Genomic DNA, 19,029 nt, shown 5'->3' with positions numbered 1-19,029 from the left:
TTTTAACTCTGCAAGTTTTTTTCTTGACGAGACATCGTCAACCTCGTATTGGCTTTCCGAGAAAGAATATTCTTAATGACAAATAATCCAGGTATTCTTATGGCAACGGTCCAGTGGCTTTTAGAAACAGAATTTGCAGCCTGTAGTATCTGTGGGAACCATATTATGAGGTCGATAGAATATTGATAAAAGTTGCTCCAAGCAGTCAAGGTTCAACTGGCTCAGCATGGTGCTTTATGTAATACGTTGTCTCCAGTGTTGCAATGTAAACTGAATTTTACTGAAGTCCGAAGTTTGAGCTCGAGTGGGTGCTGAGTAATAATCAGTACGCCCACATGAAAACAGCAAGCGAATGTAATTATCGGCTTGCTTTATTCGCGTGCGCAACAATTTAGCGACTGACCCACCAAGAAATAAGGCTCACTTATCTCACGAAGAAAAGTGCTATGATACTCAGAAAAAACATAGACTTCTTCGAAACTGAGCAACTTTCCGCTGAAAATTCCAAAACTTTGCCACAAATTACTTGAAATAGTTTTTCTAATGAGTTTTTCAGACGAGTCACTTAATGCTTTAATGTGTCATATATTGGATGTGCAGTTTTATTCTTTTGAAATGCAAATATTTTGTTTTTTCAAAGGACAAAGAATTTGATTGTCACATAATCCTTTCTTTGTTCTTAGGTTCCGAAGCGTGAGGTAATATTTTTTAATTATTAACCAATCCTATCACTCTGCACAATACACGTGACCTATAGCTTTTGTTGTGCTTTGTGTAGAGTGGTCATCGACAATGTTGTGTTTCCGTTCGAAAGTTTGAATCATCCGAAGAATTGTTCTCGTCGAGGAAATCCAGAAATGCGCAGACCACTTTAGTTTAAGTGTATTGACGAGAATGCGAGTGCCTCGCGAGCGGAAGGGTTTGAAAGAAATAGGAGTGAAATCTTGGATGATCGGAGGGATTTGATTTCCTTCGCGACGATCGATCGACTGCCAAGGCTGTGTTGACTTGCCGTGAGCAACAATAATTATTAATCTGGGACAAGTCAAAGCTCCTTTGCTGAGCTGCGTAAATAGACGACAACTATTTTAGTCCACGCGACATAGTGCATAACATTCTCACAGAAGAAGGGACTTCGCACGTTTCGCGAGAGCGCGGGGAGGAAACCTAATATTTGGAGTCAACCTCTGTTTTGTGTATTTCGTTGATGGAAAATACAGACTTCGCCGCTGGCACAGTTTAACCGCTTCACTAATCCACGTTTACTATGGTTCATCAACAAAGTGGACTTTTGTTTCTTCTCTTTTGTTGGATCGCAGTAAAAGCAGGTATGTTTCAAATGTTTATGTAGTAGTATTGGTAGTAGTGGTGAGGCGTTGTGTAGTATTCTATCTTCAGCTGGAAAAATTTTCATGCAAGTGTACAGTCACTATCAGCCGTGACCAGTTAGCGTGAACATATAGCCTAGGCAGCGTCGAATTCGACTTTCATCTTCGTTACCTTACATTTATAATGATATTTTTGGTCTCTTATGTCGTAGAAACTGAAGACTGTTCAGTATTTGCATAATTTGTGTATTAGACTCGCGATGACCATGTCGAATGATATGTTCGGTTGACACCTGAAGTAAACATAGAAATTCACAAGTAAACTTTGTTGCCTTCCAGTAACAGCCTTCTTATTTAGCGTCGATTTTGGCGTGAGTTACTAGTGAATCACGCTACGCGTTCTAAATATAAATTTCATTATTTGCGTGATTCATTTATTAGGGCTGAAATCCACAGTTGCACTGCAATTAACAACTCGAAACTGGCGAATATTTATGCAGCATTTGGCATGCAGACCTTTGATCGCTTTACAGTTTCTGTCAGTTAGTCACATTTTAAAGCTCTCGATTTTTTTTTAATCCCAGCATGAAATTCGCTTAGTCTATTCTCTAGCTGTGGGTGATTATTAAAATGCGATTTATTCAAGAATCCTTCGTGTTGCGGCGAGAACATTGCAAATGTAAACATTACCTTATGTTATGGTCTTGCTTGCGAGCTTATTTTGTTTAATATTTTTCTAGGATTTCCTTTCACAATAATGAAATGTGTTTGTAGCAAATCGTTAAGTTTCATTTAAGGGTTTTAGTTCCGTGTATTTTTTGCTACGTAGTAAAATTAAACCATCTCTAGCGATTGCACATGAACGTACTTCCTTGAATAGTACATGTACATCGCATCGCGTGAGCTCTCATTTTTGCTACGTTTCGTATTTTGGGGAAAGAAAAACTCGTCGGTTTTGATTTCTTTCATAACAGAAAGCCTTAATTATAGAAAAAAATTCCTGTTGTTTTAAAACTAAAGTTAACACCTGCACACAATATGCAGATAGAAGAAGAAATTGCGACATTTTAATGTGTTGACGTTGTTGTTATATAATACATATGTATGAATTATCCAGCTTTTTTTCCGTGTTACGAAGTCTTAAAATGCTTTACTTTAGTGAAAAAAAGCAAGTATTATTGATGTTTGCATTGCTTCCTTGTACTTCAGAATCTAAGTGGCCAAAGTAACAAAAGAATTTATTGATCTTTGCCAGAGGTTTTTCTTTATCAATCAACAGTGCAGTCTGTGCCCCGAGGCTAATGTAGGAACCTTCAAAAGTTGATTCACTTTCACAACTTTAGGTCACTAATTAATTAATAAGTTCGTCAAAGTTAGCATTTCTTAATTTCTATATTTGATCTTGATGTAAATTTGTATTATTTTGCATATGTTTGGCTGCATGTAAAAATATATGTGAGGCATGCATATAACAAGCTACATGTATGCATGTGTCAAAGGAAGATAATTAAGAGTGTCTTCTGTTTCACAATGCTACATGTATCTCTTTTCTTTGGTTTTCAATTCAAGATAATGGGTCAAACCTTTTATAGCTGTATTTTCACTAGAACAGGGACCTAATTAGACGAATGCAGTGAACAATTGTCATTATCTGGTTGTACTACTGGACATGGATGGTAAATTTGCTGAAATCAATGGCCAATCGTCACCCTCAGATGATCTAAAAGTCTGGTCAACTTGTGGCTATTCTAGTCTGTCCATATTCTGTAATCATGGTGTACATCTTCATGTACATGTACCTTATGTGTATCCAAAATTTTTAGTCAAAGATTATGCCCATAATTATGTGAATTGTCCCAACTTAAAGCGTCAAAACAGTTTCACCTTTTAAACAATATGCATAAGTCAATGGGCATTTCAAATATTTAAACATAGTTCAATTTCCTGGTTGAAAAAGTTAGATTAAAATATCAGCCTGTTCAAATCCTGCCTTGCAATATTATACAGTACTGGCACAATGTAAAATTATGTCCATGTGACACATACACAATCAGTATTTTACTTGTCTTGTTATGACCTCTATAAAACATTTAAGGGATACACCATATTTGATCATTTATTGCCCCATTTTGAATTAAGTTTCATATCTTATTGTGAATCTCTTCTTGGCAAAAGAGCCATTTAGTTAACTTCCTCTTGAGTGACATTATATTGTGATGTACACCAAAAAGGTATGAAAAATATTTCTATGATGGTAGATTAAAGGGTCAGATTGATGTAAACTTTTGGATAATTCCTTTAGAAATGTGATTGATGTTTACATTGTATCTGTAGACAATAACCACATAATCTTGTCTGGCTCGAAAATAAGTGCAGACATAAAGTTTGCTAAAGAATTTGTCAGTGCTTCTTAGCATAAGTACATGGAGCATCCATGCATATTTTGAAAGCTTTTGCAAGTGGCATGCCTAATTGTTTTTATTACCCTCCTTGTATTGGTAAGAAAAAACATTATTTTTCAAGCAAAAAAGGTCATTGCTTACAATAGATGGCTTGCAAGCACACTACAGAGATCAATCACCATTCATACGATGTATATCATGTTTCAATCACAACATACATCTATGTCTTTCATCTATTCACTATGTCACCTTCATATATTGTTATTCAAGGCCTCTCTCTTTGGAAGGCAAGTTAATAAGAACTTTTAAATTCAAGGACACAGTACATTTGTATTTTGTGGTATGTGTAATTATATTCAAAGACATGTTAAGCATTTAACTAAACCTGGTCAAGCTAGTAAAAGATATCTGCAGAACAATAATTGTATTATTGTCTTGGTTTTAATGTCAGCTTTGGCCAGGGTCATTTTAATTTAAGACACGTTTCTCTTGTCTTGTATGGTAGGGGGTGGACGGGGGGGGGGGGAAGAGGAGGAGAGGGTAACTTGCAGTGCACTAGCTACCCTATAAATTTGAGTGACAATGAAGTTATGTATGTATGTATGTTAGGTATGTATGTACGACTACATGTACATGTGGCTTTGTGCACGGTGAGAAAGCTTCATGTGGGAACATTTTTGAATTTTTGAATTCTTATCTTTGACACACAAGCAAGCATAGAATTCACTATAAAAGTCCGTGATTTTAAATGTGTGTTATTTTAAGGTTGTAATAGCTCAAATCAGCTAGGTTTGAGAATTTTTTCCTTAGGCATGAGATCAAAGTTTTCGGCCTAAGGGTGTGAGACTTATGCCCAAGGTGTGTGACTTGTCATGTAATCCATGACTGTATGTTTCTATGTTCGTCAAATTGACTTGTGGATGTGCTTTTTTTCACTCTAGACAGCCCTCCATCGATCTCATCAGTTGACAAAACTCCTGCAAACTTTAGACAGGGAGGTACCCTAGACCTTCACTGCCAAGCCACAGCCACGGGCAGCTCACTGATCACTTATGAATGGTTTGCAACAGATTTTGAGGGCAACAGTAAGGACATGTTGTTAAGTAGATATACACTCCAGTCAAATACTGGCAAACTTACAATCAGCAATCTCAACCATACTCAGGATGACGGCTACTTCTACTGTGTTGCAGCGAATGCTGCTGGAAAAGTGAGGTCCAAACGACTGGTGATTCAAGTGGCATGTGAGTGATCTAGTATTTTATTTGACTGTGCATGCATACAGTCATGTAAAGTATGTCATTTGTTTTTTCTAAGGCAGCATAATTTCTTACAGTCACATACTGTACAGGCAGCTAAAAGAATGAAATACCCATGGATGTTTTTCATGGAAGGCTTTGTTTAGTGAAATGTCTGGACGAGCAGCTGCTGTTAACTCTTCTTCTACTTTTTTTTTTAAAGCAAACATTTCGAATATCTTAAGAAATTTGAACTGACACATGTCCCAAATCATTTGATCAGAGGGTATGAATCCTGTTATTTCTCTCTGCCCTACAGGATGTCTATGGTAATACATGTATATGTACGTGTTCATGCAGAACTGAGGGTTGTGCTTTGCTTCTTACTTCTCAGATCTTGAAGCCTTTCCAAATGCTGGTGTATCTGTGAGTGCAAGTGCACTGCAAGGCGGCAAATTTAGTTATGATTATCCTGTTGTTAAAAGCTTCCCCAAGCCCACAATAACCTGGACAAAATCTGGTAGTGCACTTTCTGAGAGTCAACGTATTAGTTTCTCTGCCACTGGAAACCTCTACATCGGAAATGTTGATGTGAACGACGCTGGTAACTACGAGTCTAAAGTAGAGAACACTGTGACTGGCCAATCATTTAACAGAGGAACAATTGCATTAGGTGTAACAGGTAAGATACATGTACATCCAGCTGGTAGCTTAATTGTGTTTCTGAAGTAAATGTACATTTTACAATGTGTATACTAATGAAAATGGATAAAACAGTTAAAAGTCATTCATGTAAATTTCATGTGTAATTCACAATTTTATCTTCTAAAGGCTTTGCCAAACAGAGGACTTTGCAAGTCTTTACATCTGTTTTCACCTTTTGTCTACTTGTCACTCTGTTAAGTAGGCTTCCTGTAGGGACAGCCAGGTAGTAGTTTGACAAAAAAGATGTTGATTTAATTTGGTCAGGACTTTCATGCATGAGTGCTGACATGAGATGACTTGTGTTCACTTTAGGGAAGTCTCACAAAATTTGCCTCTTTTATTTTCATGAAGTTCTTCCAAACTAAGTACATGTACATGTAACTACATTAAGGTTGCAGTGATCCTAGTGACATACATTGTATAAAGGTAAAGATAAAGTCTGTATACGAGCTAAGTGGCCCATCAGGCTGGAGGTTATCACGGTTTCAGTAGCATGAAGTGACTAGGAGTATTTCTATTTCACCCTGGATGGGGTGTTCATCCATCGCAGGGTTACCCATAGCACCCATTTATACACCTGAGTGGAAAGAGGTGCTGTGAGAGTCTATTTAGTGTTTTGCCCAAGAACACAACACACTGTCCCCAGCCAGGGATCGAACCTGGACCCCTTGATCTGGAGACAAGCTCACTAACCATGAGGCCACTATGATTCCCACAAGTTACATACAGTACATACTGTTTCCATTCTTTGTAAACTGGTAATATACAGATTTAGGCCAGCCTAAAAGCATAGCTCTTGGGCCAGGGTGTTCAGAGCCGGATTAAGCTAACCCAGGAAACGGTAGAATTTTGATTTGAGTTTTGTAACTTTGCAGTGAAGTTTTCTGTATATTGTTTGGCCTTCTGTTTTAAGTTTTGATAATCACCATATACACAAAACAAAGTAGCAAAAAACATTTGTATGGAAGAAAAAGTTACAATTCGGTTAACTTTTAATCCTGGGTTAGTGTTAACCAGCTTCTGAATAATCCTGCCCTGTTTTCAACAAGTTAACCTGACATGAGCCTTTGATCCAATCGAAAAACCAGCCCTTGGTCAGCGGTCAACTTCAAAAAAACATGTGACCTCGATGAGCTGTAAACTTGAGCCAGTGATATGGTCACATGATACTGGTCAGCGGATTCCTTGTTTTGACAGGTGTCAATTGATCATAGCATGGATGTCCAATACCAAAGAAGTATACCGTAAATGAAGGCTGCATCTCTCTGTCAACCTATTATTTGTGACTCTGTCGCTGTCATGCGTACGCACCCACGAGCAATACTGCTAGCCATGATAACCATTAGAAAATCAACTCATCAGTTTCCTTTTCTTTCCTATATGAGTATGGGGCTCCGCTTGGTGGCCCTTTGGGCCGTAAAAGCTCCACTGTAATCTCTGACAGCATGGGGCAGTTGGGTCTGCAATTCTGAATTCAACTTAAGACATGTTTTCATTATTTTGCAGGACGAAGTCCAAGTTCGATACCTTCAACACCAAGTATAATTCTTGGCCCCACTAACCAGGTGGCTATAAAAGGAACAACATCTGGGGTTACATTTGAGTGCTTTGCAAGTGGAAGGTACTGACTGATAGTAATCAGTTTAGATGTGTACATCCATTCAAATGCTATCACATACACAAGGCTGTGCCTAAAAAAAATTGTAAGGAGCCCAAAGGTTCCTAACCAGGAAATCCTGGGTGCCCAGCCATTATGTTGCAAGCTTGTATGAAAAAAAGCAAGTTTTTCCAGTTGCCTGAAGGTATAAGTTAGTTGCCTATGCACCTGGGTGCTTCTAGGCACAGCCCTGCATACACGTAATTGAGGGGTTTATTCAAGAACAATCAGCCTTCGTGGGTTCACAAATTGGTGTTCCACAATATTGAATATGTGTGTACTGTAAAATACACTGTAGGCTTACTAGGGGGGTGTGCAATGTGTATTTCAGCGTATTTTCACAAATTATCCACATTCTGACTAAATCGTTTGTTCAATCTCTTAGATCATTGTTTGTGGCCACTGGATTCAGTTCCAGCCCAGTGCCATATATGGGTTGAGTTTTCCTCCCTTCACAAAAACCAATAGTAAATCCAAATTCCAATTCGACCAGGATTGAGGAGCTGCATGACAACCAGCTATGGCTGATGTGGCTTCCACTCTAAATACTGTAAAACATTTAATTATAATTATAATTTTATTATTTTAAGGGCAATCGTTATGACTTGTATTATGTCGGGTATACCTGCAGAGGGTCTCTAGCCAGCTCTAAAAGGAGGTGACAGAAGGATATTAAAAAATCAAACTTTACTGTGATGTGCTACAATGGGCGACAAAAGTAGTCGAGACACTTTTAGGAAATGACGTTTTTTGATATTTAAGCACTTGTTCCATTTTATTTGCGTGTAGTGCTAATTCTCTGATACCCCTGGCAGCCAAATTCAATGTTGTGTAGGCACTGTGGTCTGTGCAGTCTAAGAAATAGAAAAATCAACATTGTTTGGGAGGGAAGGGGGGAAAATGTGTCCAAGAAAATAGAAAATAGAAAATAGAATTTAACTGGCAAGTGTCTCAACACTTTTGTCGCCCATTGTAGGTTGACAAGATTATAAATTTGTGATAAATTATAAATTTGTGAGCCATTTACCGGTAGATGCAAATTATTATTTGTTTATGCTATAGACCCATGCCTACCATATCATGGTGGAAAGGTGGACAACAGATTTCTCAGAATGCCAAATTTTCCTTTGGGTCATACAAGAAGAGACTTACAGTGCTTAATCCTGGCAAATCTGATGAAGGATTCTACGAGTGCCGAGCTACCAACCCCAATGATGGCCAGCAAATAAGCCAAAGAGCAAACCTGACCATAATTGGTATTTATTGACAAGTATTATTTTGACGGTTACCGAATTATATTAGATGTGATGCCTACAAATGTTATTAATCAATCGCTTCTGGTGAAATCTGAAGACTAAGGATCTCAGCATTAACTTTATCTTAATAGTAAATATTGTTTTCTTCCAGTCGAGTTTATCGACCTCTGTTGATAAATATAAGGATTTTTGTGTCAGTTCTTGTAAAAAAATTGTACTTTAGTAACTGATTGTGGTATATACATCGGTGAGTTTCTTCTGGTGAGCCAAAGTTGCAGAAAAAAGGTGCCCCCAATGGAGAAGATGATTATTCTACACAGCTGGAAGACCTTTGGTAAAAAACGGGTGAAATTCTTGTTGCACATGTAGTCAACACTTCCTACCATATGTGCGTGTATAGAACTGTCCCCTGTTGTCCTTGACTGTTGAATACAGACAGGTGTTGCAATATTTTGTAATCAATGTCACAGTTATGCTTTTAACCGTATCAATATAATTACCTTGTTCTTTAGAGAAGCCCACCTTCACAGTACAACCGACCATGGCGGACAAGTACCCTCAGGAATCAGTTGTGTTTAAATGTAATGCCACCGGTTCTCCAAAACCCCAAATTACTTGGTTCCATAACGGGCAAAAAGTTGCCCCATCAAATGTAGGACGAATTCAAGTTAACAGTAAAAACGAACTCAAATTCACAAGTCTTCAATCTGGAGATAAAGGGACTGTGCAATGTGTGGCAACAAATGATGGTGGCGAGGCAATATCTAAAGCTACATTAAACGTAAAAAGTAAGTATCAAGTATATGCTGTGGTTCAATAGGTAGCTGGAGGTTTCGCACGCAAGGGAGTTCGCACTCACCGAGTTCGCACCTGGCGAGTTCGTGCCCACATCTTCTCAACTTGCGATCAAGTGCTTATAATTTATCTTCCTCTTACCGAGCAAAAAAGACAACATTGTGGGCATATTGAAACAAAATCACACAAAACATGTTTATTTCTCGTTCTTTAATCCATTGAGGGTGAAAGCAAACTCGAAATAGAAAGTTTATAATGAGTTCAGGGGTGCGAACTCGATTGGGTACGAAACAGGTAGCATTCGTTCAATATTGCCCACTGGGCGAGAACTGTAATTATTCGCAGTTACAATTAATCGTGCTATGCCATTCCAATATTCAGAACTGATATTTTTGCAACTTGTTCAGAAACTGGGGGCGCTTTCCATTCAACAAAAAATTCAGAAAAGTTCGAAACGGGGACAAATGGTATGGAAATTTCCGTGGAAAGTTTCCAGAAAATCCAGAAATTGCTGAATGCCCGAAAAGCGAACCATTCAACCAAAAATTGAATGGAAATTCCTGAAAATTTCCGTATACCTCATAAGGTTCCGGAAATTCTGGAAAATGCTTTTCCATTCGTCACCTAAAAAATGTCTGAAAATTCAAACTGAAATTTTTCTTCCAGTGGGAAACACCCTGAATTATGCTGATGAGGCAAATATTGTAAACAAAGATTCCTGTATTGTGAACTCCCATACTTGTCTGGCTTGGGCTTAATGAAACATAGTTGCGAGGAGGACCAACCAGAAACCAGACTTTCGTGATTAATATGTGTTATTGACAATGCTACTTTTGGTGGTTTGTAGCTTTACCAGTATGGATAGATGTGCCGCCAAAGAACACAGATGCGATCGTGAATGAAACTGTGGAGCTGCAGTGTCAAGGACGAGGGAGTCCTACGCCCACCATAACCTGGCAAAAGAATGATCAAAATATCAACTTCGCCAGTAACCCTCGCTTTTTCCAGAAGAACACTGGCTCATTGCAGATTAGTCGAAGTCAGAAAAGCGATAGTGGAAAGTACACGTGTGTAGCAACCAACAGCCTGGGCTCAAAACGAGCAAACGCCACGCTCAGAGTGTTAAGTAAGTTGTTCAAATATGACCACTCGCCCTTCTTTTAAAGTTACAGGTGTATTTTTGTAAGTGAAGCTACTTTTTAAAGCGGCAAGACGTTGTTTGTCTTTTTGCTGAATGCGCTATTTCGCTTTCTTGCGATTTTCGAAGGAGGCCAATTTTACAAGACCCTCGAACCAGTCCACACCATTCAAACCTGAAATATATTTTTTCAGGCCTTAATTGATCAATCAAGTCTCCCTTTCACATCGTCTTGCACACGATTTGTCTCTCATGAAGGTGTTAAGTGAAAAACATTTTTTTTGTTTTCTCTGTGTTTGGTGCAGTTAAAACTGTGATCACCACACCACTGCCAAGCCAGATTCAAGCCACTAAAGGTCTGCCAAAAACCCTTCAATGTGCAGTGCAAAAAGACCCGGGTATAACAGTGAAATGGACCTGGACTAAAGATGGCTCTCCAGTCGACACGGCCCGGATGACGGTACAAGCTGATGGATCACTGCGTATAACCACAGTACAAGAGATAGATGCCGGGACGTATAAGTGCCGCGTGGAGTCTGTGGCGGGAAATGCTGCCACAAGTGGCACAATGAGTGTTCAAGGTAAACGCTCGCATTCATTACAATCTGTTGGTGAGGGGAGGCGGCCTGGCCCAGTGATCAGGGCGCTGGAGGTCGCGGGTTCAAGTTCCGCTCTGACCACTAAGCTGGAGTTGTTTCTCGGTAGATGCTAATTCAGCTCCTCGGTCATGTACGGTCATGTTTGTAATTAAGCCTATTTTGTTTATTTAAGTGGCATGCTTGAGAACTAGCTAGTTGTAGCTAAGCGCATCGACCGCTACTGATAAACATTAACATGTCCCCGTTTGGTCGTCATCGAAACGTTTTTTTTTTTTTGGCTCCGTGCGCTGTCCGAATGACTGAGAACTGGGTGCGTCAAAATCTTTTGTATTATTATTTTAATAAGGGAGCTACTAAAAAAAGCCTTTGAGAGACGCGTAAGAGCATAAAAGCGGGGATGTTGCTAAGTTTTTATTAGCTGGCAGCAAACGAAATATTCTTCTCTTTGTTTGTTTGTTTGTTTTTTTCAAAGTTTAAGTTGCCAGTTATCACTCTTGTTACCAGTCACAATATCTCCAAATTTTGTGATGAATTTCCTTCAAGAATATCCCTGATGCTTTTAGCGAATGATTTGTAAATTAGCGCTGGAAAAAAGGAAAAAGTCTTATAAACATTTTTGTCTGATCAGAAACCCCCCTGGCCCCAAGCACTCCAGTGGTGAGTGACATACAAACCACTTCAGTCCGCCTGTCTTGGTTTCCACCCGGTTACGACGGAAACAGCCCCATCACATCCTACAACGTGTACACCAAGAAGGGCTCTAACAACTGGAACCTCCACAAAGATGACATCAATCCATCTGACAGACAGATGTCCGTCACCCTCCGCAATCTCTCTCCGCACACGCAATACCAGTTCCATGTACGTGCCGTCAATTCAGTTGGAGAAGGAACACCAAGTGGAGCATCAGGAGTGATTAGAACACTTATAGCAGGTAAGTGTTACTAACGACATACTCTCAGTATTCGTTGTAATTTATACCACCAAGAGGTTTGGCTCTCACCGGGCGAGTACAGTGATTAGTTATTTCCAGTTTACGCGACCGGGACACACAAAACAATGTCATCTCGTGGATGAAATGCGAGTCAAACTGGTTTGCGAAACGAATTTCGTCCGTTATGTTGTCATAATTGTGCTTTTAGCACGTGGTTTATTAACTCAGGCGTTTAGCATGACGTCCTTTATATGTACATCTAGCTGTTGTGGTCCAATATTACCCTTGGTACAATTTTGTATTTTCCGCTATTTCAAATACAACACACCAGGACAAAGGATAATACCTATTATTATCACCCAACTAGTGGACTAATGCAAATCCTGCATTTCAATTGACTACGCTACTAGAGGACTATTAGTAATAGTTCACGAGTAGCGAAATTGGCGCAATGGAGCGTGACGCTTTTTTATTCCCAAGTAAACATTTGTTCAACTTGCATTTGCTAACTTTATTATTGCCTTTTCTGTCCGACTAGTTGGGTGATACTAAAACAATTAGACCCTTCGCCCTCAAGGGCCACAGGTAAATAGCCCATTCGGCTTCGCCTCGTGGGCTATTGACCCGTAGCCCTTGCGGGCTACGGGTCTAAGATCTTTCTTGAAGCCATTTTTTGTCATTCGAGAAAGTTTCCGCACAAAATTTTCGTCATCATTCTACGTGATATCGTTGGCTTAGAAAATTTCTTACTGTCTTTCAGCCAATCTTAATCCAGACTTATGATGTGTAATTTGCACTGGTGTTACACTTTTTGCACTGGTGTCACACTTTTTGCTCTGGTATTACACTTGAACTGCGCTGCTCTCAGCCAATAAGAATCGAGTAATTTTTCCATGTATATTACTAGGTCTTTTATACACTTGTACCAATCTTAAGTAAGACCTAACCACAACACACATGAAGCCATTATAATAATAAGGTGGCTAAGCTTTTGGGAGGTTTGAACTCTCGTTTTGCGAGTATACTTTGTGACAATATTTCTTTTGATTTTCAGCGCCTTCCGCTGCTCCCCTAAATGTAAACGGAGTGCCAACTAGTGCTGATTCTATACTTGTACAGTGGCAGGTGCGTATGTTTGGGTTTGTTTAATTCAACAAATATTAATTTGGATAACATCAAATATCAGGGACTTAAACGGCGAATCGTGTACGACCATAAGTCGTAGTCCTGTAATGTGAGCCTGAATGAAGCGGCAAGTAGTTGGTATTGGTAAATAGGCCACTTTCGATATATATGGAAACTCTAACTTGGCTCCGAGGCTTAGGGGAATTAGACAAAAGAAATCACCTCGAGGATGAGGGAGGAATATTTAATTTATTTTGTTTTATTCCATTAAGCCTATACTATCGAGTATACAGCGGCTTTCCCGTATTCGACCCTGTATTCTGATTGGCTACATCTTATGACATGGTATAAAACGCGATAACGTTGACCAGTGCTTGAATCCACACTCCTTTCTGCGGAGTCCAACGCACCTGTGCATGTGTGTTGTAAAGAAGCGAACAATTGTGCGCAGTATCTTTTGATGTTTTAAATTGGCTAGTTTTATTTATTATTTTTTTAAAACTATTTTCAGCTTCCACCTCCAGAAACCCATAACGGTCCTCTGCGGGGCTTTAAAATAGCTTATCGTCTGGCCGGTGTATCTGCCAGTACCTTTATTATCAAGAAGATTGAAAATCCAGCTGCCACTCAGGGAAATATCGACGGCCTCGTACAGTGGACTGCGTACGAGATTAAAGTGCTTGCGTACAATGACGCAGGGGACGGGACGTACAGTAACCCAATCACTGTTACCACATCGGAGGGGGGTAAGTGATGACGTCTAAACCTACACTGTACATGTACTTATTTGTCGTTTCTAAGCGCTATCCAGACCGTGAAAATGACAAGCTGCCGTGTTTTTGTGTGTGTTACTAGTCAAACGAAACTTCGGAAATGATTCTCAAAATTTTGGGTATTTTTTTACGTTTTGAAAATGTACACGTTGTAAACAGTTATCAGCCAAAATGTCCCTGGAAGGCATCAAAAAGCCATATTTACCCTTGGAAACATCATAATAGTAAAATGCTCTTTGTATGAAGTACTATTCCTGTTACTACTCTTTTTCTTTTGGCCAGAAGTACGAGACTCCCTGAAATTTTTCTGGAATAATCAGTTCCGCCACTCTAACCAGAATTATGTTAAAGAAGCTCAGTCACGGTTTGCGCATATTGAAAAGTTTAGCCTCAATTTTTCAAATTCGTCGTTTGTAATCCGTGTTCATCTTCTCCATCCTTACCCATCCTTGTTCCTTTATGGTTTATCATGATCTCTTTGGTGTTTTTCTATCTTATTAAACTGTTATTTTCAAGTTTCCAACCACTTAAAGGTAAATCTGTATGTGGCCAAAATAACTCAAAATACCGTGACTGAGCTCCTTTAAAATTTTGCTCTTTGGGTTTCTTCTTTGGCGAATTCTGTCGCGTCTTTATGGGCTTTAAGGTTGGATACTTACATAAAAAGTAAATAATCAGATTAAGGTTCTCCTTTCTCACTCATTGTATGTATCTTGCAGTACCAACCGCTCCCCCTCAGGAGGTCAGAGTGATAAATATCACCACAGTCAGTGTACAGTTGGAGTGGAAGCCTCCTCCGCAGAGAGAACAGAACGGACGCATAAGAGGTTACAAGGTAGTTTGAAAAAAAACTCTTTATTACGTTACATTCGTACCCCGTAGTCTTGTTCGATACTCAACACTGTTTCTCGAGTGATCTGGAGAGGTTTTCAACTAATTTTCGGAAATCTTGGGACGTTTTTGGGTTACTTTTGGAAATTATCAGAAATTACACCAGTTAAAAAAAAAAAGAAAACGAAAAAATCCCATGATAGTAAAAGAAAGCAGTAATGTCGCTTAAGAGCATCAACCGTTTACAAAAGGAAACGAGCGGTGTCGAAACTAGACTTTCAATTCCATTCAATTCAATTCGTTATTTACAAGTAGTAAAGGGCATTTACACATATTTTATATGGTAAAGTCATTAAAATTTTCACGAATAGCGGCGATAAAGGCCTAAAACTTGTCATGACATCATTGCACACAAACGTTTAAACAATTTACTTCCACATTATCTGTTGCATATTTTGTGGAACAGCTCCAAGCATGGAAGGGAAGCACACCCAACAATATACTTCAACGAGTGGCTGATCATGACGACACGGAACAAATTCAGAGGGGTACCCTGGGGGGCTTAGAGAAGTTCACTCAGTATACTGTTGCTTTAGTAGCATACAATGGCGCGGGAGACAGTCCCAAGTCTGATACGATAATTGTCAAGACCGAGGAAGGAGGTATGTGCTACACACAGTGTGTAATGATCTAACACAGTTTACTTCAGCGGTACAAACGTTTTTTTATTAGTCTTGTGTAATGGAGTCTCGTATGTATTTCCCTAACTTTTCAAATTCATGTTTGTTTCTTTAATATCGTAGTCAACTATTATTTCAGGTTTTCTACGATTTGGAGACGATCTTTGAAATCTCAAAAACGATTTAAAATACTCGAGATCAGACTCTCTCGTTTCTTTAGACAAGAATCAATTCAATGTTACCACATATAAGAAGTCGAAGGAGACGTAATTTTGTTCCTTTAAACTCTCAAGTTGAAACATCAAAGGTAACTTGTTGATAAATGCATTAAAGATCTACATACCGTCATTATCGTTACCCACAGTTCCAGACGCGCCCAGGTCGTTTACAGTGTCTGAGATTTACGCGGACGCCTTGAGAGTGAGCTGGGACCGACCTCTACGATTGAATGGTGTTCTCACTGCCTATCTGGTGACACACTGGCGAAATGACACGCTTCCTAGCAGTGGACAGACGACAAGGCTCTCAAACACTACCCTCTCACACACTGTGACGGGATTGCGGGCCAATACTGCTTACGGTGTTAAGGTATCCGCTGAGACTCGAGTGGGGCCTGGAACGAGTAAGAAACTAGTGGCAACGACTACGCAGTCTCCAGGTAAGATAGCCGTTTTGCTTTGGTTACACGAGAATCTTTATAATTGGTTTATCCAAGCACCACTGATTTGCATGAGGCACGTTAGTCTCAGTGCTGTTTCGCGTCCGCTGCTGCCTTGATCTCCACACCAGTAACAAACTTGATGCGTTCAGTTGTAGGTGAAGTATTTCAACAATGGGCAAGTCAAACGGTTTAAATGACAGCTCTAGTACATGAGACTCCGAGTGGAGTGGTTTAGGCCGGCGTGACGATTGGTCGGCGTCATTGTGTCACTCACATTGCTTCACTCCACCCAGGAGTATTCTGACAAAATATGTGGGAGGGGGTAACCTGTGATGGACTACCATCTTATCCAGGAGGGAGTAGATATTCTCTTCGTTGTGCGATTCAGAAACCAGAGTAAAGTCCTCAATGTCGCTCCTCACCAGTATCATCTCATGTTTTAATTTTGCAGAGAAGCCAGGCACGCCCCACAATCTAAGGGTCATAGAAGCAAGGGCCCGGTCCGTTTTGTTGGATTTCACTCCAGGTTCATCCGGCAGGGCTCCTATTCTGACCTACACAATACAATACAATAACGACTCGTTCTACCCTGTCTCGGCTCAGTGGAAAACACTGATGGTCGTCCAAGATGCTCATCTAGTGTGGAACTTGCTACCGTTGACACTTCCGAATCTTAAACCATACAGTGACTACAGATTTCGAGTCATTGCTAAGAACAAGGTGGGCAGCAGCAATCCCAGCAACGCCTCGGACACGGTCAGGACTTTAGAAACTGGTAAGAAAACGACAACTGAAGCCTGACTAAATGCTAGTGTACCTGTGCATGTGAACGGACAAACTAAAAAGCTTTTTCCGTTTTATAATTATCCTCATGCCTGTACGTATGCTGATGTAGAAGGGCCTTTATGCTATGCTTGGGTTTAAGCGTAGCCTCTACCGATTAAACCTTGGATGAATACCACATAATCAATGGTAAATTAAGTCAATGCTAAGTCGTTGCTTTTTAAAGTACAGCTCGAGCATTTTTTGTTGTGTTCTTGCCTTACATAGCTCCTTCTCGTCCTCCGAGTAATTTGACGTTGCTTCCACTTGGCAAAGACGGACTGGAATTGAGATGGAAGGTTAGTTAAATTGCATCAGTTGGAGTGAAACAAGCTATAATTTACATATTAAGTAACAGATTGGAAAAACTGTGGGAAAAAGAGCTTGCGCGTAACTTCTGTCGAGAGGAGAAATCTGTTCCATCTACCAAGACCGTTCCTTTTGTATCGCTACGAATGCGATTGCTGGAGGCTGGAGATTGTGGTGATTGGAGTTGCTCTAAGGGAGCTAAGTGTCTCACCGAAGCATTTTCCTATTTTCTGTAAGTGAACGAAAGTTTGTTAGAAGAATGTTGAAGTTTTGATGAGTTTTCAGTCTTTGCTCAGTAACTGGCATTTGTTTGCTTCACGCAGATTCCTCCCCGAGAAACGTGGAACAGTGACTATATTGGATTCTCCATGAAGTTTGAACCACAAGGAGAGCCAAGCCACACATTTTCAATACAGATTCCAAACAGTCAACTTAACACCTACAAAGCAGGAGGTCTATTGAAATACAAGCACTACAAGGTCTCGGTCAGAGCCTACAACTTGAATGGCAAAGGAGCTAGCAATGACAGCGCGGTGGCCTGGGCCTGGACACAAGAAGACGGTAAGAACCCGTATGCACGGTATCTTAATCTTGTTTAATGGGCTTTATTTCCTTACTCCAGGCGTTTTCTCCTGTGTGAATTCTTTTTGGAGTTGCATTTCTTCATTCGCTCAGAAAGCATTTGCGTAGCATTGGAAGTCCGGTATAGGAGGCAGCGTGACCGAGTGGTCAGGGTGCTGGACTTGAAATCTGGAGATCGCGGGTTCAAGTCCCGCTCTGACCACTAAGCTAGAGTTATTTCTCGGTAGACCCTCAGCCATGCTTGTAAATAGCCAACTGGTCTGCTTCCTGCCAGTTGGGATTTTTAAACCTATTATGTTTATTTGGAATATGTGTTTCTTTCAGTTCAAGTGGCATGCCTGAGAACTAGCTAGTTGTAGCTAAGTGCATCGACCGCGATAAACATTCAACATTGAACATTTTTTAACATGACCCCGTTTGGTCGTCTTTCAGTGTTCTCCTTAATCCACACGTTTTATCCCTTTCAGAGACTTTTTCGAACTGCATTTCGTCTGCCACTTTACCCCATATACGAATCATTTCAATGTTATTTTTGTTTTTTATCCCAGCTCCATCTGCCGCTCCAAGGAACCTCGCCCCTCAAGTCACAGGCGCGACCTCCGTGACGCTTACATGGGGGTCTGTTCCAAGCGTTGGACGAAATGGTGAAATCCTTGGTTACAAGGTAAACTGGTCAATTCCTTACTTCTGCTGACTTGTTTGTAAGTAAATTCAAGCGCTCTGTGCCCAAGCACGCAGAAGGAATCTCCAGCAATAAATCTTTGAGTTCGAGTTTGGCATCGGCTTATAGTTAGGATGGTCAAAGCTTTAAGGCAACTGTCAAAGTCGATAGAAACAGAGAGCGAGACGGTCGCATTGTTTTAACGTAAAATACTGCCTTTTCAAATTTAACGTCGCGCGGGGAAACGGTATTTGTACTTAAGAAACCGGTTTAGCAGGATGTACTACCCTTGGTTATCCGAAGACTCGTGAAAATATACGATACAACACACTGAAATGTCTAATAAGATATATGGTTCGTGGGTTTGTTTACATGTGCTAGGGAGTTTAAGAAAACCACGACGGTAGCGGCAATGGCAACGTCGCTAAACAAGAGATTTTATGAGCAGAACACTGGCTGTGCACGTACGTTATAAATCTTGGTACGTTTCTTTGTCATCGTCTGCAAAACAACATCGTGAAATGACTAAATTC

General features: G+C 40.1%; 1 protein-coding gene across 1 annotated transcript in view; it reads left to right on the top strand.

Moving 5' to 3' along the window:
• The first annotated feature begins 717 nt into the window (after positions 1 to 717).
• LOC145490660 (protein sidekick-2-like) overlaps positions 718 to 19,029 on the top strand; it is a 29,838-nt gene continuing 11,526 nt past the window's right edge. Inside the window, exons 1-18 of the mRNA XM_081469744.1 lie at positions 718 to 1,328; positions 4,672 to 4,974; positions 5,363 to 5,650; positions 7,180 to 7,294; positions 8,393 to 8,586; positions 9,099 to 9,374; positions 10,229 to 10,507; positions 10,825 to 11,100; positions 11,747 to 12,052; positions 13,107 to 13,177; positions 13,689 to 13,923; positions 14,670 to 14,785; positions 15,248 to 15,443; positions 15,826 to 16,119; positions 16,574 to 16,897; positions 17,173 to 17,243; positions 17,577 to 17,814; positions 18,384 to 18,499. Coding sequence (XP_081325870.1) covers positions 1,268 to 1,328; positions 4,672 to 4,974; positions 5,363 to 5,650; positions 7,180 to 7,294; positions 8,393 to 8,586; positions 9,099 to 9,374; positions 10,229 to 10,507; positions 10,825 to 11,100; positions 11,747 to 12,052; positions 13,107 to 13,177; positions 13,689 to 13,923; positions 14,670 to 14,785; positions 15,248 to 15,443; positions 15,826 to 16,119; positions 16,574 to 16,897; positions 17,173 to 17,243; positions 17,577 to 17,814; positions 18,384 to 18,499 — 3,759 coding nt within the window. The 5' untranslated portion in view covers positions 718 to 1,267. The remainder of the gene's footprint in view (positions 1,329 to 4,671; positions 4,975 to 5,362; positions 5,651 to 7,179; positions 7,295 to 8,392; positions 8,587 to 9,098; positions 9,375 to 10,228; positions 10,508 to 10,824; positions 11,101 to 11,746; positions 12,053 to 13,106; positions 13,178 to 13,688; positions 13,924 to 14,669; positions 14,786 to 15,247; positions 15,444 to 15,825; positions 16,120 to 16,573; positions 16,898 to 17,172; positions 17,244 to 17,576; positions 17,815 to 18,383; positions 18,500 to 19,029) is intronic.

This window comes from Orbicella franksi, chromosome 6 (genome assembly GCF_964199315.1).
Source record: "Orbicella franksi chromosome 6, jaOrbFran1.1, whole genome shotgun sequence".
Taxonomy (NCBI): Eukaryota; Metazoa; Cnidaria; class Anthozoa; order Scleractinia; family Merulinidae; genus Orbicella; species Orbicella franksi.
The sequence above is the reverse complement of the archived record's forward strand: the minus strand, read 5'-3'. Positions and strand labels throughout refer to the sequence as shown.